The 26,395-nt window shown below is 47.1% G+C and overlaps 1 protein-coding gene across 1 annotated transcript in view; it reads left to right on the top strand.

The window, feature by feature from the left end:
• Positions 1-26,395, top strand: part of STK10 (serine/threonine kinase 10) — a 120,741-nt gene that overhangs the window by 44,018 nt on the left and 50,328 nt on the right. The window contains exons 3-6 of the mRNA XM_022595106.3: positions 6,974-7,022; positions 12,218-12,367; positions 25,128-25,200; positions 26,172-26,366. Coding sequence (XP_022450814.1) covers positions 6,974-7,022; positions 12,218-12,367; positions 25,128-25,200; positions 26,172-26,366 — 467 coding nt within the window. The remainder of the gene's footprint in view (positions 1-6,973; positions 7,023-12,217; positions 12,368-25,127; positions 25,201-26,171; positions 26,367-26,395) is intronic.

Raw genomic sequence — 26,395 nt, 5'->3', positions numbered from 1 at the left:
TGTCCAAAAGTTATCAAATTTGATGAAGTCCAGTTTATTTATTTTTTGTTGTTGTTGCCTGTGCTTTTGGTGTCATAACCAGGAAATCATGGCTAAATTCAATGTCATGAAGCTTTTCCCTATTTTTTTCTTCTAAGAGTTTTGTAGTTTTACCTCTTACATTTATGTCTTTGATCCATTTTTAGTAAATTTTTGTATATGGTGTAGGGTAAGGGACCATCTTCATTCTCTTGCATATGGGTAGTTCAGTTTTCTCAACAAAATGTGTTGAAAAGACTGTCCTTTTCCCATTGAATGGTCTTGACACCTTTGTTGAAAATCATTTGACTACATATGCAAGGGTTTATTTCTGGGATCTCCTTCCATTGTCTGTATGTTTTTATGCTAGTACCTCACTGTTGTGATTATTGTAGCTTTTAGTAAGTTTTGAAATCAAGAAATGTGAGACTTCCAACTTTCTTTGAACAGTTTCTTAACAACTGTTCTTTTTAAGATTGCTTTGGTTATTTGGGGTCCCTTGATATTCCATATGCCACATCTTTTTTTATCCATTGATGGACACTTGGGTTGTTTCCATATCTTGGCAATTGTAAATAATGCTACAGTGAATGTAGGGCTGCATATATCTTTACGAATTAGTGTTTCATTTCCTTTGAATAAATACCCAGAAGTGGAATTGCTGGATCATATGGTAGTTCTATTTTTAATTTTTTGAGGAACCTCCATACTGTTTTCCACAGTGGCTGCACCAGTTTACATTCCCACCAACAGTGCATGAATGAGGGTTCCCTTTTCTTCACATCCTCACCAACTTTGTTATTTCTTGTCCTTTTGATAATAGCCATTCTGACAGGTGGGAAGTGATATCTCATTGTGGTTTTGATTTGCATTTCCCTGGTGATTAGTGATGTTGCACATCTTTTCATGTGCTTGTTGGCCATCCATATGTCTTCTTTGGAAAAATGTTTATTCAGATCCTCTGCCCGTTTTTTAATCAGGTTGTTTGGTTTTTTTGTCATTGAGTTGTATGAATTCTTTATATATTTTGAATATTAACCCCTTATTGGATATATGGTTTGCAAATATCTTCTCCCATTCAGTAGATTGCCTTTTTATTTTGTTGATGGTTTCCTTTGCTGTGCAGATGGTTTTTAGTTTGATGTAGTCCCATTTGTTTATTTTCGCTTTTGTTGCCATTACCTTTGGAGTCAGATCAGAAAAATATATTGCTAAGACCAGTGTCAAGACCGATGTCCACCTGTGTTTTCTCCTATGAGGTTTCTGGTTTCTGGTCTAACATTCAAGTCTTTAATCTATTTTGAGTTGACTTTTGTGTACGGTGTAAGATAGTGGGTTTAGTTTCATTCTTTTGCATGTAGCTATCTAGTTCTCCCAACACCATTTATTGAAGAGACCCATTGTATATTCTTGCCTCCTTTGTTGTAGATTAATTGGCCATAATATTCATGGGTTTACTTCTGGGCTCTCTATTCTGTTCCACTGATTTGTATGTCTGTTTTTATGCTGATACCAAACTGTTCTGATTACTATAGCTTTTGTAATATAGTTTGAAATCAGGAAGTATAATGCCTCCAGCTTTGTTCTTTTTCAAGATTGTTTTGGCTGTTTGGAATCTTTTGTGGAATGGGTATGTTGTTAATTGTCTTGGATATATATCTAGGAGGGGAATTGTATGGATCATATTGTAATGCCATGTTTAACATTTTAAACTGTTAACATTTAGACTGTTTTCCAAAGTACCTGCATCATTTTACTTTCCTACGGTCGGTGTATGAGGGTTCCTATTTGTCCATATTCTTGTCAACACTTATCACTGTCCATCTTTTTGATTCTAGGCATCCTAGCAGGCATGAAGTGGTATCTCATTGTGGCTTTGATTAACCTTTCCCTAATGGCCAGTGATAGCATCTTTTCATGTGCTTATTGGCCATTACTATATCTTTTTTGGAGAAACATCTCTTCAAATCCTTTACCTATTTTTAGATAGGGTTATTTGTCCTTTTATTGTTTTATTTTAAGAATTCTTTATATATTCTGGATCCTAGCCTGTTGTCAAATATATGACGTGCAGACATTTTTCCCGTTCTGTGGGTTGTCTTTTCACTCTTTTGATAGTGTCCATTGATGCACAAAAGCTTTTAATGTTGATGAAGTCCAGTGTATCTGTTTTTTCTTTTATTGCTTGTGCTTTTGGTGTCACTTCTACCCACCTGATCTTCATCATGCCCCTTGATACACACACACTCGAAGGCCCACAAATCTTTTTTTTTAAAAGATGGGAGGGGGGGCTTCCCTGGTGGCTCAGTGGTTGAGAGTCCGCCTGCCGATGCAGGGGACATGGGTTCGTGCCCCGGTCCGGGAAGATCCCACATGCCGCGGAGCGGCTGGGCCCGTTAGCCATGGCTGCTGAGCCTGCACGTCCGGAGCCTGTGCTCCGCAACGGGAGAGGCCACAACAGTGAGAGGCCCATGTACCGCAAAAAAAAAGAAAAGAAAAAAAAAAAGATGGGAGGGTATTTAAATAATTATATTTATACTTATTTAAAAAAAATTCATTGAAATACTCTTCTGTTTCAATCTGACCATCTCTAATAAGGCAAATCCCTAAAGCCTCTTTGCCAATACCCAGGGCTTCTCAAACCATCATTTGGTAAAGGCTCACCAGGATGATCTTACAGCCTCCCCAAGCCCCTAGCTCCTTGGTTAGAGGCAAGAAGTAAAGGAAACACTGATTATGAAGTTCAGGTTAATTAAGGAACATAAAAGAAATGGTAATTCCACCAGTTTGTCCCCAAGATTTCTGTACCACCATCTTACATTATGTTTTTGGTAGGCGGAGGAGAGATGTGACTCTAGGGTCCAGACCTCTCGCTCTTTTGCGAATTCCTGTAGAGCAGTGGTTCTTAAAGTATAGTCGGGGGGAGAAGCAGCAGCATCCCTGGGGCATTTGTTCAAAATACAGATTCTTGGACCCTCCCCCAGACCTACTGAATCAGAAACTCTGGGGTGGGGCCCGATTATCTGTGTTTTATCAAGCTGTCCAGCTCCAGGCTGGGTTAACCACTGTGGCCACAGGTTCTGGGTACTTATAGCCACGATGTGCCTGCACCACTCACCTCTGTCTGCGTCTGCGTCTGCATCTGCCTCTGCCTGTGATCTTAGGGCAGGGACCTGTCTGAATCGTCCTGGGTCCCCAGGCTTGTCATAGACTAGGAGCTCAGGTAGTGTTTGTTGATCAAATGCTTCTTTCATGGCCCCCGCTTTGCCTAGCAATGTGAGCCCTTTGGTAGACTCTCAGTTGTTGATGAGTTAAGCTGATCACAAACCTCCCTTCACCAGATCCTGGGAAAAACCTCGGTCACAAGCTGCTTGCTGCCCTCTCGAGGAAGAGTGATGGATGAGCCTCTGATGGGTTCTAGGAGTCGGTCCTTGGTACTGGGAGCTGTTGGATTTTGGGCTTGGTGAGGGCTTAGAGGCCGTCAGCTTTGTACCCAGGAACCCTGGATCCTGAGGAGCCTCCTTTCATCACAGGATGCTCTGGGCATGGTCCTGCTGGGGCCTTCGTCGTGGATGGGCACAACCCCATCCCCCTTCAGATGAATAGATGCATCTGTAGCCATGGGTGATTTTAGGCCAGTACTTTCCATTAAAAAAAAGAGTACTTCTAATATAAAATTTTATTTTACATATTAGTTGAATAAAATATGGAAAATACATGAAAGTACAGAACGCCGGTAATCCTTCTGTGGGTGTTGATGTATGTTTCTATTCTCTTTTCTAAGCAGGCATATTTAGTAATTTCCTAAGGCATCAAGGTGATTATTTTATTTATTGTTTTTATTGCCTTTATTGAGATTATTATTTTATTAATTAAACCTCATGCATTTCTGTAAAATCCCTGAGAAGTTTATAATATAAGCCCCCTGTGACCCTACCACAGGCAAGCTGAAAGGTAAAGTGTTAAGATACATGTAGTGGAACCTAGTGAGAGAACCATGTCATGAAAGGGACATTTTTTTTTTTTTTGACGTCACATAAAAGGCACCAAGACATGAAGCTTTTTAAACCAAAAGGACAAAAAAAAAAAAAAGCAACTTTAAAAAAAAGAGAAGAAAAATCAAACTTTATTTTGCCACATGTGAGAGTATAGTTGGGCAGAATTACAAAAAGTTAATTAATGGAACATCACTCTGATTAACTCTGAACAAGGACTGCTGTTTCAGAAAAAAGCTTCGGGCTTCCCTGGTGGCGCAGTGGTTGAGAGTCCGCCTGCCGATTTAGGGGACGCGGGTTTGTGCCCCGGTCTGGGAGGATCCCACTTACTGCGGAGTGCTGGGCCCGTGAGCCATGGCCGCTGGGCCTGCGCGTCCGGAGCCTGTGCTCCGCAACGGGAGAGGCCGCAGTGGTGAGAGGCCCGCATACCTGAAAAAAAAAGCTTCACAGTTTGAGTGTGGGTTATAGCAGTGGTCCCCAACCTTTTTGGCACCAGGGACCAGTTTCGTGGAAAATGATTTTTCCATGGATCGGGGTCGGGGGGTGGGAAGGTTTTGGGATAATTCAAGCGCATTACATTTTTTGTGCCTTTATTTCTATTATTATATCAGCTCTACCTCACATCATCAGGCATTAGATCCCAGGGGTTGGGGATGCTTGTGTTACAGGGCAGTAATCTCCTAAAGATACTTCCTCGGGGTCCATATGCAAATTGTGAAGTATTATAGGTTTAATCCTGGCATAGAATGAAAAGTCGGTACATTTATTCATGGGAATAAAACCAAAGCTAAGCTCAGAGCTTCCCAGCAGCCAAGGCAAAATAATAATAAGTAAAAAAATACAGGAAGGGCAAGGGGTCATGGAGCTCTCGAATTGCAGAAGAGGAAGCAAACCAGAATGGCACAGTGCTCAAGCTTTCCTAGTGCTGACCTGGGAGAGGAGGGGTCATGGGGGACCTTGAGTAAGGATGTTGTGTAAGGGACAGCTTAACTGAAAGATGCAGGAACTGCCTGGGTTTGACCACTTCTCATACTGACTTTTGATACGGCAACGGGTGTGTTGATGAACTGTAGTTCTGGGAAGGCATATTTTTGTAGGAGGCCTAAATAACATGGTCTAAGTGTGACACTTTCTAGTGATTTCCTTTGCTAGATTCGACAAATGCCTATTAGTTGGTGTGGCTTTTGTGTTGGGCATGTCGTTGACTGTCTTGGTGATGTTGGAGGGAGAGAAGCTTAGTACCATTTTACAGACGAAGAAATTGAGGCTCAGGGACACTAAGTGGCTTACCCAGGGTCACGTAGCTAATTAAGAGGCACTACCACCTTTTCCTCTTCAGCTGCCCCCTATTAGAGAAGGGAATGGCTGAGCCTGTCCTGTGTCTGCTGTGTGTGAGGCTCAGGCTTGTTGCTTTATAAGTACCACCTCATCCAATCATTACAGTAGTTCTGGGGGCATCCATCGTATTATCCCATCTTGCAGAGAGGTAGGTCATTGCCAAGGCCGCAAAGATAGTAGCGGGTGAAGAGCAGGGGTTCCCAACCTGGGTTTGGTGGTGGGACTTAAGGGCGTGCAAGAAGTCAGTGGAATTGCACACAAACATTTGTTTGTATTTGCATTTTTCTGTGTGAGAGGAGAGAGGGTGGCTTTCACGGGGTCTCAAAAGACAACACGAAAACCAAAAAAGCCTGAACCTCTGAGCTCAAGGAAGCAATCATAGGAACAGCTCATACTGACTGAGCCTCACCCGTCGCCCGGCAAGGCCCGGATGACTTTGTCACTCCTGTGGGGTTCGGGCGTGTATCCCACCATCTCACAGGCCACTTAACTAGTAAGCGGCCTTGCTTGGTGACTAAATTTGGCTTCTTTTCCGCCACTGCCTCTCGTAGCTGGGTTTTTTTCTAGCAATTAACAGGATTGGGGGTTCTCTTTTGTGGAGCTGAGGATTATTAAAAGGCAGAATGATACACTGAGCTTCGAGAGGTCAATGCCTGTGTCCAGGTCACCCTGACCCCTGGGAACAAGCCTGGTTCATTGGTGGTTGGTTAAATGAACAAATGAATGAGTGAGTGAGTGGGAGAAAGGAGTACCACTTCCTCGTGTTCTGGGTTGCAGGACATTAATCCATCTCTGATGCTTTGACTTTTATTTAGGACGACAGTCCCAAAATGGTAGAGAGGTAGTCTGGGGGAGCTGGGGTCAGGCCTGATGCTCCGATGGCCAGGCAGGACCAGAGTGACTGTAGGAACGTTACAGCTGAGAAAACGGGCTCACACGATGGAAGTGACTTGCCCAAGGTCACAACTAGTGAGCCGTGGGCTTGGGACTTGGGTCCAAGCCATGCATCACCACATCCTCATGTTTACATTGCCAGGAAGCCTCTGGAAGGGCGACCACAAGCTTAGAGGCCTCATCGAAACCTTAAGGCTATTTCTCCGGACTCTGGCTGGAGAGCTGGCTCTGGCCCAGCTGGGCCATGGCTGAGGTTTTTCCTTTTCTATTTAGAGCGACGAGCCTTCTTGACCACGCTGCAGGCACTGTGTCTGCCTCTGCTGAGCTTGGTTGGAGGGACTTTACAACAAGCAGAGGCCGGGAGCCCGGAGCTAGAGGAGGTGCTGGGAGTGCCTTAAATTTTGTGTCACTTTCTGCCTTCCCCACCCACCTCTGTCAGCACTGTAAAAAAACAGAGAAAGCATCTTCTCATATAGGAGAAGGCAGGAGCCTTCTCCTGTATGAGCTTAGAGTGGGGCAGGAAGGATAGGAGCCTAGAGTGGGGCAGGAAGTGTGAAGATGGGAGTGGACCAGGGAGGGAGGGCCTGTGTCAACACCCACGGCACTTTTTACTCTAATTGCCCTTTTCCATCCGCCGCGCGGCCGGGGCTGGGAGCCTCTGGAAGGCTTGGATCTGGCGGCTCTCCCAGGCGCCTGCTCATTGTTACTTTGCCTCGTATTTTCTGCAGATCATGATCGAGTTCTGTCCTGGGGGAGCTGTGGACGCCATCATGCTGGGTGAGTTTTTTGCTTTTTGTTTTTTTTTCTTGGCGCGGCATGCGGGATCTTAGCTCCCCGACCAGGGATCAAACCTCTGCCCCCTGCAGTGGAAGCGTGAAGTCCTAACCACTGGCCCACCAGGGAAGCCCCGTGGGTGAGTCTTCCTTCATGCAGTGCAGTGGTGCTGGTGTTGGCGCTGCTTGGGACTGGTGTCCATCACTCCTCAGCCCCAGTAATGCCCGTGGCCTGTTTGAGCACCTCCCCACTCTGTCCCATTTTGGGAGCAGGGGCTGGGTTACTGGAGAGGATGCAGGACATTTGGAAGACCAACACTTCCCGTTCAAAAAGCCACATGACCTTGAGCAGGTCATTCTCTCCCTCAAGCCCTCGGCATAAGACAGATGTGGTGCCCCCTTGCTGGACCCCACAGTACCCTTAGGAGGTGAAAATGAGACACCTGAGGGAGGTTCTTTGTAAGGTGGGGATCCCCACCCATTCTATAAGAGCTCAGTGGGGAAATTGTTGTTCCAGGCAAGCTTGAGCAGTAACAAAATATATATATTAGTAATCACCTCTATTTTTTGAATGGCCACTATATGCCAGAGATTGTGGTAGCTGCTTTCATGTATATTATCCTCATGTATAAAATCAGAAAGAGCATCTCTGTTTTATTGACCACACTGATGCTTAGAGAGGTTAAGGAGCTCGCCCAGAGTCACACAGCAGAGCTGAGATGTGAACCCAGGTCTGGGGGATGCTGTTCCGAATTGCTGCCCACCCTGCATTATCCTTTGCTTTTGCCAGCCTGGTGAGCGGTGAGCGAGGAGAGGTTGAGAGTCTTGGGCCCAGAAGGTTGAATAACATGTCCGGGATTCTGGGGCAGCTCGGGAGAGGAGAGGCCCTCAGTATAACATAGCACCATTCAGCCACGTTTTTATTGTGAAGAGGGTGTTTTCTCCCTCAGTTTATCTCAGGAATGTCTCAAATTTATGGCAGCCCTTTCCCATCCTGAGCTATAGAATGCTGGCTTTCCTTGCAGAGCCTCTTGCCACTCCCAGAGTTCCCAGGTGGGTAAATGACAGTAGGGAATAGGATACGGGCACTTGTGATATGGCCCTTGGGTGTGCCTTCTCCCAGCAGAGATTGGCTTTGAAGATTTTCATTGTTCTGGGTAGAATCTGACAACGTAAAAATGATGGTCTTGTATGAGTTGAGATGCTCTAGGTTATAAGGGCTATTCAAACTGGTTTAGGAAAAAAAAAAGTTAGGGGATGTGGGAAGGGGAATTTATTTGCACTAATAACTGAAAAGTTTAAGGGTGTCAGGCTTCAGGCACAGCTTGAGCTAAGGGTTTTAAAAACATTGTTGTAAGAACTTGGTTTCCTTCTCCAACTCTTGGCCCTACTTTCCTCTGTGTTGGCCCCATTCTCATGCTGATTTTCTGTTCTTGGTGACAAGGTGGCTGTGGGAGCTCCAGCCATCACATCAGAATTCCAAATAGCAGGATAGAAGAAGGAAGGGTAGGACAGGTCCACAAAAACACATCCCACTGCCACTCTTTTAAGACACCACAGAAGCCCCACATGACACCTCCATTTTCATCTCACTGGCTAGAAGATAGTAACACATAGCTGTAAGGGAGGCTGAGAAATGTGGTCTTCTGGCTGGTTGGCCGTATGTTTGGATATTTAAAAAAGAGGGGAGAATGGGAACCAACTAGCAGCCTGCCTCTCCCGGTTTGCCGCTTAGCTGAATGAGACCTGGGGGAGGATATCAGAGAGGGAAGAGGCATTGATGAGTCCCAGGTCCTTGAGCTCATTCACAGCTGGGACATCACCCCGGGCTATTGCTCAGCCAGCAGGCAAACTCACCCTGGGCTCTGTGTCTCACGTCTCCCGGTGGAAGCAACGGCTCCGGCCCCAAGTGGTTCGCTTCTTTTTGGTGGCAGCAGTTAAAGTGCCATCATCATGTTAGAAATCAAGGTGGGAGAAGAGAAGCTGGGACAAGGAGAGCCAGGCTCTGGCTGCAGCTCTGTGGTCAGGGGTGGACTCTCCCGCAGATGCCCGCCCTGCTCAGAGGGCCTTTCTGCCCTAGGTTGCCTCCCATCGCCTTGCAGAGTTGTGCAAAGTGATGAGCCTGGGCTTGGGGTCCAGGCTTCCTGAGGTCCATCCCAGGTTCCTTGGCTTGGTAGCTGTGGGGTCCTGGGCTGGCTCCTTTACGGCACGGGAAGAACATGCACGTGGCATATCACCACATGGCCATCTTAGTTCTGATCCTGTTGGCCACGCCTTGCTAGCTGCTAAACATTTTGGCTCTCAGCCCTCCTGAGAACAGTAGGGTGAGGGGCGGGTCTGGATGTGGTTTCGAAGGGGACTTAGACTCACCTGCAGTGTTGCAGCTTCTTTTCTTAAGAAGAAGGTATTCATGTATTGCTGTGTAATCCAGAATTCATCTTAAAAATTTATCATACTGTGTGATTCCAATTATATGCCTTTCTAGAAAAAGATGAAACTATAGGGACAGGAATCAAATTAGTGATTGCTTTGGGGCTGGAATGGGGGTGAAAGGGGCACAGGGGAATTTGGGGGAGAGATGGGAATATGTATTCTATTAATAAATTGTGGTGCTGTTTTTGTGACTACATACATTTGCCAAAGTTCATAGAAGTCTATACCCAAAAAAAGGTGAATATTACTGTATGTAAATTATATCTCAATAAACTAGACTTTAAAAATGTGTCTTATCTATCTACCTCACTGGATTATTGTACAGATATAATGAAACAATGTACCCAAATCCTTATCCCTGTGCCTAGTGCATTGTAAAGGCTCCAAAAATGGTGACGTTGAGATCATGATCATCACATCATCACTTTGATTTTTCCTGTTTCATTTATGTAAGTAAATCAGACATGAGCCAGACTAATTTTTGACATTTAAAAAATTTGCTGCAGGGCTTCCCTGGTGGCGCAGTGGTTGAGAGTCCGCCTGCCGATGCAGGGGGCATGGGTTCGTGCCCCGGTCCGGGAGGATCCCACATGCCGCGGAGCGGCTGGGCCCGTGAGCCGTGGCCGCTGAGCCTGTGGGTCGGAGCTTGTGCTCTGCAGCGGGAGAGGCCACAACAGTGAGAGGCCCGCGTACCGCAAAAAAAAAAAAAAAAAAAAAAAATTTGCTGCAGATAATCTGACATAATCTCAGGACCAGCATAACAGCGATCACCTTTTATTGACTGTACTCCATGCTGAGAGGTTAACATGCTTTATCGCTAGAGCCCCGCCTACATCCATCATCATACTCCCATTTTACAGACCAGGAAATGAAGATGCAGTGGGATACAGCAACTTGCCAGAAACCACACAGCCAGTAAGAGGCAGCGCTGGGTTCAGGCGCAGTCTGTGTGGCCCTGAGGTCCCCTCAGGCTCTGAGCCTAGACCCCTCCTGGGGGAAGCGCAGGGGTTAAGGATGAGCAGTTGGGAAGGGGAGCAGTTGTGGACCCAGAGAGAGGGACCTCTGGTCCAGGAGCCCTGCTTTGGGGCCGGGCTTCCCAGGACAGTGCAGTTGGCACCTCCACCCTGGCCCTGGCCCTGGGAAGTCAGAAGGGAGAGTGCTTCTCCAGCCAGAGGGAGACCTCAATGCAGTGCTCTGGCCCACCAGCCTGGGAGCCTGCAGCCTGAAGGCCCAGCAGGCAGGGCTGTGAGGCTCACCTCAGCACAGGGAGCTTGGGCGGCAGCAAAAACTCAATAATCACGGTGACCAGTGGGGCAGAGAGTGGGGCATGTCGTCCTTGACTCTTCTCGCACCCTTCCTCCCCACTGCACCCACCTGGTCCCACACTCTGTCATTCCGCCCTCCCCAACCCAGGTCAGGAATCCTTCCTCTTCAAAGCATTGGCCACCTTCTAGCCCTCCTGACCACGGTGTGGCCCCCAGCCAAGCCCCCTGCCCACTCTTGTTCCCTGCAAGCTCTTCGCTCGCTGCACCAGGAGGAATTTTTTAAACGCAAAACTCAGGTTGTATCTCTGTCCCGCTCAGAGTCTCTCCCAGACTGCCCATTGCATTTCAAAGAAAATGCAGCCTCCATAGCTCCCGCCAACCTCCGACCTCCACTTAACTTTCCCCGCCAGCCAAGCGGGGTCCTTTGCACATGCTGTGGAACTCTTCTTTGCGTTCCTCACCTGCTCAGAAAAGAAGTCCCTGCCGTCTCTCAGCGGACGCTGGGTTGTGTATAGTGGGTGTGTGTGTGTCTGTGTGTGTGCGCGCACGCACGGCCCCAACCAGCACACAAGAGGCTTTTGGTGACGGCCCCTCACCTTCCCCATCTCTGGCACCACCACCACCGGCCAGTTAACATTTTTCAACACCAGCTCACGTCACCTCCAGGCCTTTGCTTCGGCTGGTTCTTTGACCTGGAATGCTCTGCCCCACTTTTCTGCTCTCAAACACCTGTTCTTCCTTCAAGACACAGCTCGAATGCCCTTTCCTCTGGGGAGCTTCCCGATTCCCCAGGCAGAAGGGGTTGCTGCCTGTCCTGCCCTCCCATGCCCCCCAACCCCCCTGTGTTCCAAAAGTTGCTTGTCATTTCTATACCCTTCTCTGTGTCCCCACACCCAGCACGGAGCCTGACACTCAGTGCCTGCTCACAGAATGGGTCTCTGCCCCTCAGAAAGGTTGTGTTTGCAAACCTGAGCTCTGAAGACAGGCTGGCTGGTTTTTTTCTTTTTTTGTGGTACGCGGGCCTCTCACTGTTGTGGCCTCTCCCATTGCGGAGCACAGGCTCCGGACACACAGGCTCAGTGGCCATGGCTCACGGGCCCAGCCGCTCAGCGGCATGTGGGATCTTCCCAGACCGGGACACGAACCTGTGTCCCCTGCATTGGCAGGCGGACTCTCAACCACTGCGCCACCAGGGAAGCCCCAGGCTGGCTGTTTTTAATCTCAGATCTGTGACTCCCTACTGTGTGACCTTGAGCAAGTGACTTGACCTCTCTGAGCCTCAGTTTCCTAACCTGTGAAATGGCGGAACAGTTGTGCCTGCTTCATAGTGCTACTGTGAGGACGAAGCAGGTACCATGTGAAGTGCTTAGAAGTGAACCTGGTATACAGTAAGTGCTCAACCACATTGGCGGCTTATGTATTTATTGTACCTGGCAGTGTCCTGACATGGAGTTGCCTGCATTGAGCACTTGCTGAGTTGACAAGTTCTCTCTGTTTCCAGAGCTGGACAGAGGCCTCACTGAGCCCCAGATTCAGGTGGTTTGCCGCCAGATGCTGGAAGCCCTCACCTTCCTGCACGGCAAGAAGGTCATCCACCGGGACCTGAAAGCTGGCAACGTGCTGATGACGCTTGAGGGAGACATCAGGCTGGGTAAGGGGTATCTGTGGGCGAGGCGGGAAGGCAGAGCCCTGCGCCACCTGCCAGGGGTGTCGGCCTGGGCTCTGCGGGCGGGAGGGAGCGAGTGTGGGTCTGCACTCCCATGGGATGTCGAGGTCCTCCCCGGTCTTCCCCGGGACACGGGGCCACAGTTCCCATCGTGGCTGCATCTAATCCAGGGTTCTCAACCAAGGGTGATTTTGTCCCCCGGGGACAGTGGCAGTGTCTGGAGACATCTTTGGTTGTCACAACTAAAGGTTGGGGGAGACCACTGACATCTGGTGGGTAGAGAGAGGGATGCCCAGCACCCTACAGTGCACAGGACAGCCCCTTGCTACCAAGAGTGATCCTGCCTACAGGCCAGCAGCGCTGCAAGGAGGCACTGGCCCAACCCCTTTTGCTCTTGCTTCTGATAGGTAGAATCTGAGAGATAGTGATGGACGGAAAGACAACCCTCATCCATTCCCAGACAGAAAATAGAACATCAGGAGCATATAGTGAAACCTTATTAATTTTTTTTTATGCCTCCTCTCTGTTTTTTTCTTTTCAACTGTGGTAAAATATACATAACAAAATTTATCATCTTAACTGTTTGTAAATGTACAGTTCAGTGACATCAAGCACATTCAAATTGCTATGCAACCATCACACCATCCATCTCCGGAACTTTTTCATCTTCCCAAACTGAAACTCTGTACCCATTCAACAGCATCTCCCCATCCCCTCTGCCCCCAGCTCCTGGCAACCACCATTCTCTCTCTCTCTCTCTTTTTTAAATTTATTTTTATTTCATTTTTGGCTGCATCAGGTCTCAGTTGCGGTGCGCGGGCTCTTTGTTGCAGCACGCCGCGGGCTCCTCTCTAGTTGTGGCACGCAGGTTCCGGAGCACACGGGCTCTGTAGTTTGTGGCATACAGGCTCTCTAGTTGAGGCGCACGAGCTCAGCAGTTGTAGTCACGCGGGCTTAGCTGCCCCTCGGCATGTGGGATCTAAGTCCCCTCCCCAGGGGTTCTAACCCGCGTCCCCTGCATTGGAAGGCGGATTCTTTACCACTGGACCACCAGGGAAGTCCCCAACCACCATTCTCTTGAATGTCTCTATGCATTTGACTACTCTAGGAATCTCATATAAATGCAATCATTTGTGTTTTTGTACCTATTTCACTTAGCATAACGTCCTCAAGGTTCGTCCATGTTGTAGCATGTGTCAGAATTTCTTTATATTTTTAATAAGTTTTTTTAACCAAAATAACACATACATGTGTTGTCTACTCCTACCATCTCCCTTCCCTGTCCCCCCACCCCAAGACAATCACTTTTAACTCTTCTCATATTTACTCCTGCGTAAATGCAGGAGTAAATATGAGAAGAGTTAAAAGTGATAATAAAAATAAAATAATAAAATATAAAAAAAAGTGATAATAAAAATAACGCATCTGTATCGGGTTTAGGAAGCACCCTCTAGATGCCAGCCCTCAGACAAGGCACTTTCCAGACATCATCTCATTTAGTCAGCACTCCTGAGGACACTTGGGGGAGGGGAGGTGACTATACCCATCACAGGTGAGGACGCTGAGGCCCACAATGGAATGAGATGCCCAGGATCAGTCCATGAGGGGGGAGAAGCAGCAGGGTTTGGACTTGGGTCTCCCTGACTCTAGCTGCCAGTGGACTGGCTCTGTCACAGGTGGAGGGAGGTGGCCAGGGAAGAGCCAGGTCAGGGAGAATCTGGGAACAGAAGAGTCTTATGTGCTCTGGGGAATTCAAGGCAAACCTTCGCTCAGCCTTCAAGAACATATCAAATGTATATCTATATCCCCTCCCTCTTGGACCTCCCTCCCACCACCCCCCCATCCCACCCATCTAGGTCGTCACAGAGCACCGAGCTGAGCTTCCTATGTTTTATGGCATGTTCCCACTAGCTGTTTTCCGCTCGGTAGTGTATATACGTCAGTCCTAATCTCCCAGTTCGTCCCACCCTCCTCTTCCCCGCTGTGTCCACATGCCCGTTCTCTACGTCTGTGTCTCTATTCCTGCCCTGCAAATGGGTTCATCTGTACCATTTTTCTAGATTCTACAGATACGTGTTAAATGTACAGCAGAAACTAACACAACATTGTAAAGCATTTATACTCCAATAAAAAATTTTTTTAATTGAAAAAAATATGCAAGATACTAAAAAAAGTAAAATAAATAAAATAAAGTAAATACATACGGTAATACCTAAAAAAAAAAAAAAACATATCAAATGGAGGAGACAGGACACAGACCGCCTGGGTCAGGAGCAGCCTGAGGGGCTGTCAGCACAGGGAAGCCCGGGAAGCCCTGGGTGGAGACAGGGATGGAGGGAGGGCCCCAGCAGCCTGGGGCTAAGATGTGCCCGGTGAGGGTCTCCTTTCCCTTGCTGACTTCCTCCACACACCCCTTCAATCGGGAGGGCACTGACGTGCCGAGCTGATTCCAGAACCCCACTCGGAACCCAGCAGAAGCAGATGGGGGCATCAGCTTTCCAAATGACTTGGCAGATGCAGTTGAGAAAACTAGGAAACCAATGAAGGAGGAAGAAAAGTTCAGGGAGAGTTGAATGTGCGAGTATTTACACAATTACCGCTGGGCCCTGGGAACCTGGTGTGGATGCCCGCTGAGGCCTGATATTCTGTTTTAGAAAATCCTCCTTCCCCCTGGGGCTTGGAATCTGCAGTCTGGTGAAGCAGTGGAGGAGGCCTGAGAGACGAGGTAGCAGTCTGTCTGCCTCTTCCTAGGTCCCTGGGACCGTCTGGGGCCCCTGGAGGGGCATTATGCAACTCAGGGCTGCATAAGAGAATTGCTCAGCAGATCTTTCTCCCAAGCAGAGATGTCACCTTATCAGAGACAGTTTGTGTTTCTCGATGGAGTGGGAATAAATGGGAAGCAGCAGGGTGAGCTGAGCAAAGCGTCGGCCCTAGACACAGACAAGCCTGGTTCAGATCGTGACTCTGCCACTTCCGAGCTGGACAAACACATTTAACCATTCAGGCCTCAGTCTTTTCATCTGTGCAGTGGGTGTAACAACAGAACCTCCTCACAGGGTTGTGACCAGTGGGCTGAAATACAAAGTACTGTCACAGGGAGCCTCAGGGTTCTGTCCCTCTCTGCTACTAGGCATTTTGCTTCTTCCTTGTGTTAAATGTTTACTTCTGTCTAGGATTTCAAACTTCCTCGGAGATTCATTTGATAGTTGCCAAGCAGAGCACACATTCCAGCTCTGGGTGGCTGTGAAGCAGTTCTTCATGGCCAGTGGGAATCCATTTGTGCAGAGAGGGAAAGGAAGAGTGTCTGCCATCAGAGACAGTTCAGATATAAAGTGGGGTGAGGACTCTGAGGTCCAAAGATCTGTGCTCTTGTCCTGGACCTGCCTTTGGCCTTGGATGAGTCACCTAACCCTTTTGAACCTTACTTTCCTCAAACAGAGTGCAGTAGTAGTTCTTACCTCATGGAATTGGTATGATGAGACAATATATGCAAAGCATCTATAGGTGCCCAGCCTATCAGAGAGAGGCCTGGCAAAGGTTGAGTTTCTTTCCTGGGCTGAGGAATGTCTCACAGTAGCTGTCATGAGGAGGAATGTTCTTCATTCTCCAAAGAACCTGTGTTCCTCTCCCCAGAGGTGCTTCTCTGAAGGTGGGAGGTGAATTTCACAACTTTTGGGGTCTTTCAAGTTCCGAGAAGAGGTCTGAACTGGCCTAAAAATCAAAGTGCCTAACACAGAGCCTGGCACATAGTAGGTGCTCAGTAAATAGTAGTGTCCAGCATTGCCATTACTTTATCAGTTCAAGTTACTACAGGATCTCTACTTCCCAAAGGCCCCCTGATATTCAGGAGGCCTGGCAGGAACCAGTCACCTGCCTCTCACCCCCACCTGGACCCTAACCCAGAATTCCTGTGTGCTGCTGCCAGCAGGCTGAGGTCTTGGTTCTTTCATTGTGGCTACCAGGCACTGAGCCAGTGTTTGGTATGTAACTCATTGAATCCTCACAGACTACTGATAACATTTTACAGAGGAAGGATTTGGCACCTAGAGAGGTTAATTAACTTACCCAAAGTCACACAGCTAGTAAGAGGAACAGCTGGGGTTTAGACCAGTGCATCTGGTTTCAGAGCCCATGTGCTTAACCACTACCCTCCTTAGACTCTTTTGGTGGCAGGTGATAAAAACTGGTCACGCGACTTAAGGCAGACAGGAGAATGTGTGTATATGGTGTATGGAACCATGCTGGGGAAGATATGCAGCTGGACATGGAGTTAGTTGGACCCTGGAAAACAATGCTGCCAGGACTGTCTGTGGTTTCTGTCTTTCTGTGTATGTTGGTTAGGCTCTCAGTCCAACCCCTCACACACAGCTTCTGGCTGGGTTTAATTTTACTTTCCCCAGCATTGCCTCCTGCAGGATGAACTGAACCTCATCATTTCAAGTCTCAGAGTCAGTAATCCCAGTGAAGAGCTCTGATTGGCCCAGCGTGGCTCAGGTGCAGATCCCTGGACCAATCAAGGAGGCCCAGTAAGGAGGGCTTCTCTCATTGGCCCAGCTTGTAGTCAGTCTCTGAGAATGGAGGTGGGATCATGTAGCAGTATGGAAGTCCCCCTCGCCCTCCTGTAACAGTGGCGTTGGGAGTGGACAAGATGGTTTTCCAGAAGGAGGAAAGATTTGGACTTGCCAGAAAAACAAATTGCTGTCCACCATAGACTGGCACAGCCTGCTGGAGTAATAGAGACCCAGAAGAGGGAGTGAGTGAGGCAGAAGTGGATGGAAAGCAAGAACAAAGGACTGAATTTGCAATTGAGGTTGAGAGAGACAGAAAATACCAGAAAAATGCAGGGTTATGTGGGAGAAGAGAGAGTTGATGAAGGCAGTGAGGTAGGAGGCCAAAGATGGAGGGGAATGAATGGGAAAGCAAAGCCCTCATTAGTGGTCATGTGTACCTGGTTGCCTAAAAAACAAAAGAAAATAGAAACAGAAAAATAGAGCAGTTCTTTCAGTCTCACAGTTGGTTGCATAATATGACCCCCATTTAATAGATGAGGAAACTGAGGCTCAGAAACAGGGAGTAGTTTGTCTCAGATCACAGTAGACTCTTCTCACTTCCCTGCCTGGTACTGTTCCCATGATGCTCCTGGGAAGGCAGAAGTCCTGATAATTAAGAGAGGTCACTTGGGTGACTGGTGGAAGCCTCCCTCTTTTGAGCCCAGGCATGCCTCCGGCTGCTCTAAGGAAGGAAACCCCTGGGATTCCAGGGCTGGGGATGGGAGCCTTTGATTCTCCTGTCACCACCCCAGTTTCAGCAGGTCCCAAACCCTCTAGAGAGCGTTCAGTTTTCTGTCTGCACCATGAGGGCTGTGGCTAGTTTTTGCCCACAGGGCCACTGCTGGCTGGATGGGACACTTTTGCCGTGTAAGGAGATGCAGTGTCCCTGGCTCTTTCTCACTAAATGGCAGCAGCACTGTCTTTTGTTGTGGTAACCTGACTGCCCCCATTCATTTCCAAATACTTCCTGGGGCACATGGCACGACCCCTGATTGAGGCCCACCTGGAAGCTTCTCAGACACCTAGAATTCAAGTGTAAGCCCTGACCAAGCTAGATTGTGGACTCCACTGGTGTGGGGTGGAGGATCCAGGAGAGGAGGACAATTGGGCAGTGGTTTGCCTTTAATTGGCATTGTCTGGGGAAAGGCTCCTCTTATCTTTTGGTCGCCTGCAGTTAAGGGGACAGATGAAAGATTCTCTTATATATCTTCATACATTCTAAGTTCACTGCGTGCGTGCATGCGTGTGTGTGTGTGTGTATAATATGTAATGCATTTTACACTGTTATGTAATTTTCTGATTATAAAAGTAATATGTGCTATTTATACATGCATAGAAAGATATGTACAATGGTATTCATTGCAACAGTATTAGTAACAGCAAGAAATCAGAAATGATCCAATTTATTCCAGTAGAAGATTACTTAAATAAGTTATGGTACTGTCATACAATGGAATGTTCTTCAGCTATTGAAAATCAAGTTGTAGAAAATGTGTAATCTCTTGTAAAGATGTATATACGTACTGTGAAGGGGGAAAAAACAAGTTACAGAATAGTATGTTTAATCTGATTTCATTGTTAAAAGTAACAAATACCTGAAAATGATCTATACATATAATTTTTTTTTTTTTTTTTTTTGCGTTACGCGGGCCTCTCACTGTTGTGGCCTCTCCCGTTGCGGAGCACAGGCTCCAGACGCGCAGGCCCAGCGGCCATGGCTCACGGGCCCAGCCGCTCCGCGGCATGTGGGAATCTTCCCAGACCGGGGCACGAACCCGCGTCCCCTGCATCGGCAGGCGGACTCTCAACCACTGTGCCACCAGGGAAGCCCATATACATATAATTTTAATATATTTTTATTTACATATATGGTTTTTATTTTTATAAATAAATCTGGAGCTATATGCAGCAAACTCATAAGTGTTTATCTCTGCCAGGATTATGGAGACTTTTTATTTTGTAAATGTTTGAATCTTTGATAAGCAGTATTACCTTGGTAATAAGAAAATAAATATATGAATGAGTATATAGGTAGATATAGTCATACAGACATTTAGGAATAAGACCCACAAAGAAGGAAATTAAAGTCTCTTCTCATCTTGCCAAGATGCACTGCTTCCTTCCAGTCTTTTTTCTGAGCTCAGAAAGACCAGAGAGTGGTAGAGCACAGACTTAGCGTCACATTTGTCCTTAGATCTGGGTGACCATCTGCAAGTTACTTAATCTCTCTAAACTTCCTTGTCCTCCTCTGTAAGATGGGGATAATAATTTTCCCTGCCCCAAAGGTTCATAGATATAAATGACATACATAGGAATATATATGCTGATGAGATGCAAAATGACATACAGAGGAAGGTAAATGATACGCATAAGCCTCTTTGTGTAGTGCTGCACACCTTATAAGTTCTCAGTAAATATTAGTTTTTATTAGATTAACATGTATTTTTAAAAAAAATTTGGATCATAGTATATATATATATATTTTTTCCAGTCAGCTTTTAAAAAAAAATTGAATAATATCCGATAATTCCCCATATGCTTAAATATTCCTCGGAAACATGGTTATTTAATGTTTTCCTTTCATTCCATCATGTGCACAAACGATAACTGACCTATGAAACCCCCAAAGTTGGATATTTAGACATCTCGTGAGGTTTCTCACATTATCCTCTAACAAGCGCAGTGATGGGCATGCTTGTTCATGGGTCTGCACGTCTCTGTCTGTAATCACACCTTTGAGGGGGAGTCTTGGAATTAGGATTGTTGGGTGTGTGCAGCGTGTCGGGTGGTGTTGATACCTGTGGCCAGTGTGCCGTTCACGCTGGGTGCGCCAGTTCACACCCCCCAGTGGAGTGTGAAGTTCTTTCACCACATCCTGGCCCCCACTGAGTTTTACTTTAAAAAAACAAAAACAAAACCCCACAACCCTCACCCCAAACTTTGTCACATGCATCTCAGCTTTTCAAACCTGCTTTTCATAAAAGCGATGCGCACTCTCTGTCATAAACATTTTAAAGAATAAAAGGTGTAGTCAGTAAAAAAATGTAAGGCCCCCTCAGCACACTGCCCCCAGCAAAATCCCACTTCCGGGGAGGTAGTCACAATTAGTTTGATGTGCAGCCTTTCAGACTCTTTTCGATGCTTGTGGACGTCTTTGTGTGCACGCAGTATGCGTGGGTCATTCTTTCAAGATACAACTGGAATTCATACTGTTCATTCCACACAGTGCATCCGTCTGTCAGCACCCTGGTGGGGACAGTGTGTTATGGACGAACTTCCAAGTTAGTGTGGACAAAGGCAAATTCGTTCTTTTTAAGGGCTGCGTGTTATCTCATGGTCCGGGTGAGCCCAGATTTACTGAACTATCTACCAACCAGGCTCCAGCAACAGCTTAGGTTTTTTCCAGTTTTTCACTCTTTTGCATAATGCTTTCAGAAGCTTCCATGTATATTTGAAATCTGTTTTGGGGGGGGATTTATTTCCAGAAATAGAATTGTTGTCCAACATATTTCTTAAAACCCAGCTTTGTCATTTTTTTCCGTCCGTTCATTTATTCTGTTGTTCATTTGAGAGCCCTGTTGAGTGTTTCACGTGGCAGACGTGGTGCTGGGATACTGCTGTGGACAAAGCAGAAATGGCCTCTTTCCATAGGGAAATGATAATTTATGGAGTCCCCACCTGCCTGCTGCTTTGTCTCTGATTCTTGTTTTAAAATAGGAAAAGGGAAGGGAGGAATGTTTTCAACAGAAAAGACTGCCTGGTGAAAATCTCAGACTGCCTTTGAATTGTCCGAGGGCAGCCATCTACCTATCGGAGGACATGGCTTATAAACTCCATTCAGGGAGCAAACGGCTGTGGCCACCGCTGCCCAGGGACAGTGTGAGGGTTCTGGGCTGCAGGGAGGGGCCGCCCCACCCTCCTGGCTGGTCCCCAGAAGGGGAAGTAGCAGCCACCCAAAAAGCTGGCAGGCGCTTGCTTCAGGGAGGGCCCTGGGGACCAACTGTGTGTCATTTTGAAAGTCGGTGGTTTCTGCTTTTCCTCCCCCTTCTCCGGAAGGGGCCAGTGGGCGCTGTGGTACGGGAGTGGCCAGCTCTAGCCTCCCTCCTGGAAGCCTCACCCTGGGTCTGAGAGGCAGTCGCTCTCCTGCAAAGACGTCGTGGAATGGCGTGCCAGCCATTGTTGGTGTTTACAGGATAGCCAGGCCCACGTGGGGCCCAGGCGGACCCAGCAGGAAGGAGGTGAGCCTGGCTCCCCATTCTTACCCAGGGAGCCCAGTGATGGGGTGATGACTTGCCCAGGCCACAGGGTGGTCAGCAGCAGAACTGGCTTCTCACCTGGGTTTGCTGGTTTTTGCATCTCACCCTGCAGCAGTAGCTGCTCCCACCCTGGAAGGCGACAGCCCCCCAACCCCAATAGCCAGACTGTCCCGTGAGCACTGTCGTCAGCTGATGGAATAGCTGTTGTCCGGTTAGCACTGACTGAGGTTCAGAGGCCAGCTTTCCTGCCCATTCCCAGGAATGGGTCTCAGTACAGCCTCGTCCTTTTCTCGACGTAAGGATCTCGAGGGTGCCAGCTCAGGTACCCATGGAATATTCACCATCGTGACAGAGCATTTACCAAGAGCCGGGCTTGGAGCTGCTTGCTTTATGTGTCATTTAATTCTCACTGCAACCCTACAAAGAAGTTCTACAGTCTCACCATCCCCGTGCCACCGGCGGGGAAACTGAGGGTCAGAGATTTGGTATCCTGGCCCCTGCCTATTTCCCCACTTATCCAAGTCCACGCCCTTCCAGCCACGCTGCCCTGCCCCTCCTGGGCCCTCCAGCCAGCTTGCTTCCTCTGCCTGGAAATAGTTTCCCCTAGACCTTGACCTCCTGTCTAAAATAGCCGCCCATCCATCCAGCACTCTCTGTCCCTTTGCCCTGCCTTATCCCTGCATGGCCCTTCTCATTACCAGGAATCACGTGGTGTGGAGAACCTGTTTCCACCACCAGAATAACAAGGCAATGAGGGTGAGGGCTTTGGTTCATCCCTGTGCCTAGAACAGTGCCTGGCCCACGAGGGATGTTTAGTTAGTGCTTGTTGAATGAATGAATAGCCTGGTGGCACTTCCTCCAGGTCCTCCCTTCCCTGCTCTCTTGAGGTCACATCCCCCGACTGTAGACCCTCCTAGCCCCGCAGCCCTATCTTTCCATGGTTGTGTTGATCTGATTGCTGTCTGCTTCCACGAGTAAGCTTTGAGCTGCCTGAGGGCAAGGACTTCATTTGCTTTTTCCCCCACTGTATTCTCTGCCCTGGGCCTGTGTGTGGTTCCAGATGGTACCTGAATGAATAGATGAATGAACCTGGTGCAGTAGAAGGGGCAAGACTGGAACCCACCTCTCTAGTGTTCAGGCCCGTCTCTCAGCATTATGCTCCCTCCTGGTTTGAAATTATGCTCGAGTCTGATTAAAACACCCGATCGTGGCTTCCAGACCCAGGTGGAGGCTCCCGGGGTGGCCAGCAGTTATATAGCAACTTTGCAGTTTCTCGAAGCCAGGCTTCAAACTGAACATCGACAGTTCTCTCAAGGTGTTGCTTCCTCCTGAGTTTAGTTTTTAATGAAGATGAAACTTGGCCCCTGAAGGCCAGAGCACTGGAGAAAATTCCTTTTCGTGGCGCTGGGCTCTTCCCTTAGCAGCAGGTGTGTGAAGCAAGACTGGTGGTGGTGGATGTGTGTGTAAAGAGAAATTATATTTATTTATTTTCTGTTAGTCCTGAAAGTCATACGCGTTTCTCACAGCAAACTTCGGGAATTCAGAAAATAGAAGAAACCTCGTCTAGTCTTACCACCCACAGACAACCCTTTAAGCAGGCTGGTACATTTCCTCCAATAATTCAAAATATATTTTTGCCCTTTTGTGGGGGAGGGAGTGGGGCACAATTCTGACCATACAATATACATCCTCTCCCTTTCCCATTTATCCTATATAAATATACCAATAAAATATTTTAATATTCTATTAAATATTGAAATATATGTTATTTAAAATGTTTAATTTATTTTTACTCCCAGTTTTATTCAGATATAATTGACATTCAGCACTGTATCAGTTTAAGGTCACAGCATAATGATTGGACTTACATATATCATGAAGTGATTATCACAGTAAGTTTAGTGAACATCCATTTGTATAGTTACAAAATGAAAGAAAAAATGTTTTTCCTTGTGATGAGAACTCTTAGGATTTACTGTGTTACCAACTTTCATATATAACACCCAGCAGTGTTAGTTCTATTTGTCACGTTGTACATTACCTCCCTAGGACTTATTTATCTTATAACTGCAAGTTTGTACCTTTGACCACCTTCATCCAATTCCCCCTCCCCCGAACCCCTACACATCTGATCTATTTTTCTGTGAGTTTGTTTGTTTTGAAGTATAATTGACAACACTATGCTGGTTTCTGGTGCACAGCATGGTGGGTCGATATTTCTACACATTACAAAATGATCACCATGATAAGTCTAGTTACCATCTATCACCACACAAAGATATTACATGATTATTAGCTAGATTACCCACACTGTACATTGCATCCCCATGACTCACTTGTTTTGTAATGGGAAGTTTCTACCTCTTAACCTTCCTCATCTATTATCATTATGAAAGGTATGTTAAAATTTAATATTAATATGTATAATTTAATATTAAAATATTGAATAAAGTACTTCAAAACTTTAATGACTACAAAATATTCCACTGTGTTTGTGTATCACATTTTTCTTAATCTGTTCAGTTGTTTACCCTTTACCTTCTTTCTTACCTCTCCTAATTTCCTAGTTCACCTTGTTCTCTGTGTGTGTGTGTGTGTGTGTGTGTGTGTGTATTTGATACACCATCTTAAATTCTTTCTTAAAAAAAGTATTTATTTACTGATTTATTTATTTGGCTGTGCCAGGTCTTAGTTGCAGCGTGTGGGACCTTTAGTTGTGCCATGCGAACTCTTAGTTGCGGCATGCATGCGGGTCTAGTTCCCCGACCAGGGATCGAACCTGGGCCCCTTGCCTTGGGACCGTGGAGTCTTAACCATTGGACCACCAGGAGAGTCCCTTAAATTCTTTTTGGAAAAGATAGAATATATTATATATTGCATACAAGAAGTTTTAAAATCACTCCCTGAAAGCTGAGCAATTGTGATTGTTTTTAACTCGTCTCTATTATGATGGCACTTCGGTGAATATCGTTATGCATATTTTTTTTTAATATTTAAGATTATTTCGGGCTTCTCTGGTGGCACAGTGGTTAAGAATCCGCCTGCCGATGCAGGGGACACAGGTTCGAGCCCTGGGCCAGGTAGATCCCACATGCCGCGGAGCAACTAAGCCCGTGCGCCACAACAACTGAGCCTGCGCTCTGGAGCCCGCGAGCCACAGCTACTGAGCCTGTGAGCCACAACTACTGAAACCCTCACGCCCAGAGCCCGTGCTTCGCAACAAGAGAAGCCACCGCAGTAAGAAGCCTGCGTGTACTGCAATGAAGAGTAGCCCCCACTGGCCACAGCTAGAGAAAGCCCACGCGCAGCAACGAAGACCCAATGCAGCCAAAATTAATAAAAGATAAATAAATAATAAAAATTTAAAAAACCCGATTATTCCATTAAGGTAGGTTCCTAGATTTGGAATTACTGCACCAGAAGAGTATGGATAATTTGAAAGGTTCTTGCTATTTATTGCCAAACTGCTTTCCTAAAAGCCTCTCCAATTTATATTCTTTTTTTAAAAAAATTTATTTATTTATTTATTTATTTATTGGCTGTGTTGGGTCTTAGCTGCGGCACCTGGGATCCATCATTGCGGCGCACAGGCTTCTCTCTAGTTGCGTTGTGCAGGCTTGGTTGCCCCGCGGCATGTAGGATCTTAGTTCCTCGGCCAGGGATCGAACCTGCACCCCCTGCGTTGGAAGGTGGATGCTTAACCACTGGACCACCAGGGAAGTCCCCTTCAGTTTCTATTCTTATTAGCAAGTAGGAAAGTGTATGTCTCAATACATCTTACAGCAGTAGGTATTATTGTTTTTTAATGATCACTAGTTTGCTAGATAGAAAATGGCATCCTGTTAGTTGATTTGGAACATGTGTCTCTGAGTCCATGCCCCAGGGCTGTGGGTGGAGGAATGTCCATCCAGTACTCTATCTGAGATTCTTGCCTTGCAGCTGACTTTGGTGTGTCTGCCAAGAATCTGAAGACTCTGCAGAAACGAGATTCCTTCATAGGAACGCCTTACTGGTAAGTCGTGTAGCTTCTGGAAATGGGATGGTGGACTGAACGCTACACCTCCAACTCTCCGTGGTTCCTCTGGCTGGTCTAGAGGAGAGAGGACAGAGGCAGGGGCTCCTGCGTCAGCCTGCTGGGTCTGAGCCCAGATCCCCTCACTTACTAGCACTGAGACCTTGGCCATGTTGCTCAGCTTCGTGTGCCTCAGTTCACTCACCTGTAAAATCAGCGGTATAATAGCACCTACATAATGGGCTATTGTGGGGATTGAATGGGATGGTGCATATAGAAAATGCTCCATTAATAAGAACTGACACCCCTGAAAAACGGCTCTTGATTGAGTGCCAGGCGTAGGGCTAGGGCCATGAAGATGAACAATACAAGTTCAGTTCCTGTGCTTATAAGAAATCTCCCCAGACTTATCCAGTCCACTGTGTTTCCTTCTTTTCCAAAACTATTACTTTAAAAACAAGCAAACAAACAAAAAAACCTCTCTCAGTTTCACACCTAACTACTTTCTGTTTTACTTCCCATCATGGAGTGAGGTTCCTTTCTTGCTTGCTTATTACTCACTCTTTCTCTCTCTGCCCTTTTATTCCTCTTTCTCCTTTTCTCTCCCATCCCTTCCCTCTGTGCCGATGTGTTCTCTTCATCCCCCTTCCCGCCCCCAGTTTTTCCTGGGCACCTTCCCCACTGCTCCCACCCACCCCTTCCCCAGGACCCTGTGTTCTGGATTGTTGCTGCCATCTCGTGGTAGGAGTCAGAACTGCAGCAGGACTTGGGCATTGGAGCTGCTTGGAAGGCGTCTTTGTGTGAGAAAACGGTCCTAAGAAAGACAGTGGGATGGAAAGGAATGAAAATCATGACTCGGGAGTGCTGCCAACCCCCTGATGTTGGCTTGTGCTGGTCCTTGACCCTGAGTCTCTGAGAAGCGCCTGTGGAGGCCAGGATCTGAGCCCTCTGTTGTCCCTTGGTTGGTTCAGGATGGCCCCCGAGGTGGTGATGTGTGAGACCATGAAGGACACCCCATATGACTACAAAGCCGACATCTGGTCCCTGGGCATCACTCTGATTGAGATGGCCCAGATCGAGCCCCCGCATCACGAGCTCAACCCCATGCGGGTCCTGCTCAAGATTGCCAAGTCAGATCCTCCCACGCTACTCACGCCTTCTAAGTGGTAAGTGGCCAGGAGGCCTGCCTGAGGGT

This window comes from Delphinapterus leucas, chromosome 3 (assembly GCF_059928025.1).
Source record: "Delphinapterus leucas isolate spDelLeu-1000000601 "Yukka" chromosome 3, BTC_Dleu_Yukka2, whole genome shotgun sequence".
Lineage (NCBI taxonomy): Eukaryota > Metazoa > Chordata > Mammalia > Artiodactyla > Monodontidae > Delphinapterus > Delphinapterus leucas.
The sequence above is the reverse complement of the archived record's forward strand: the minus strand, read 5'-3'. Positions and strand labels throughout refer to the sequence as shown.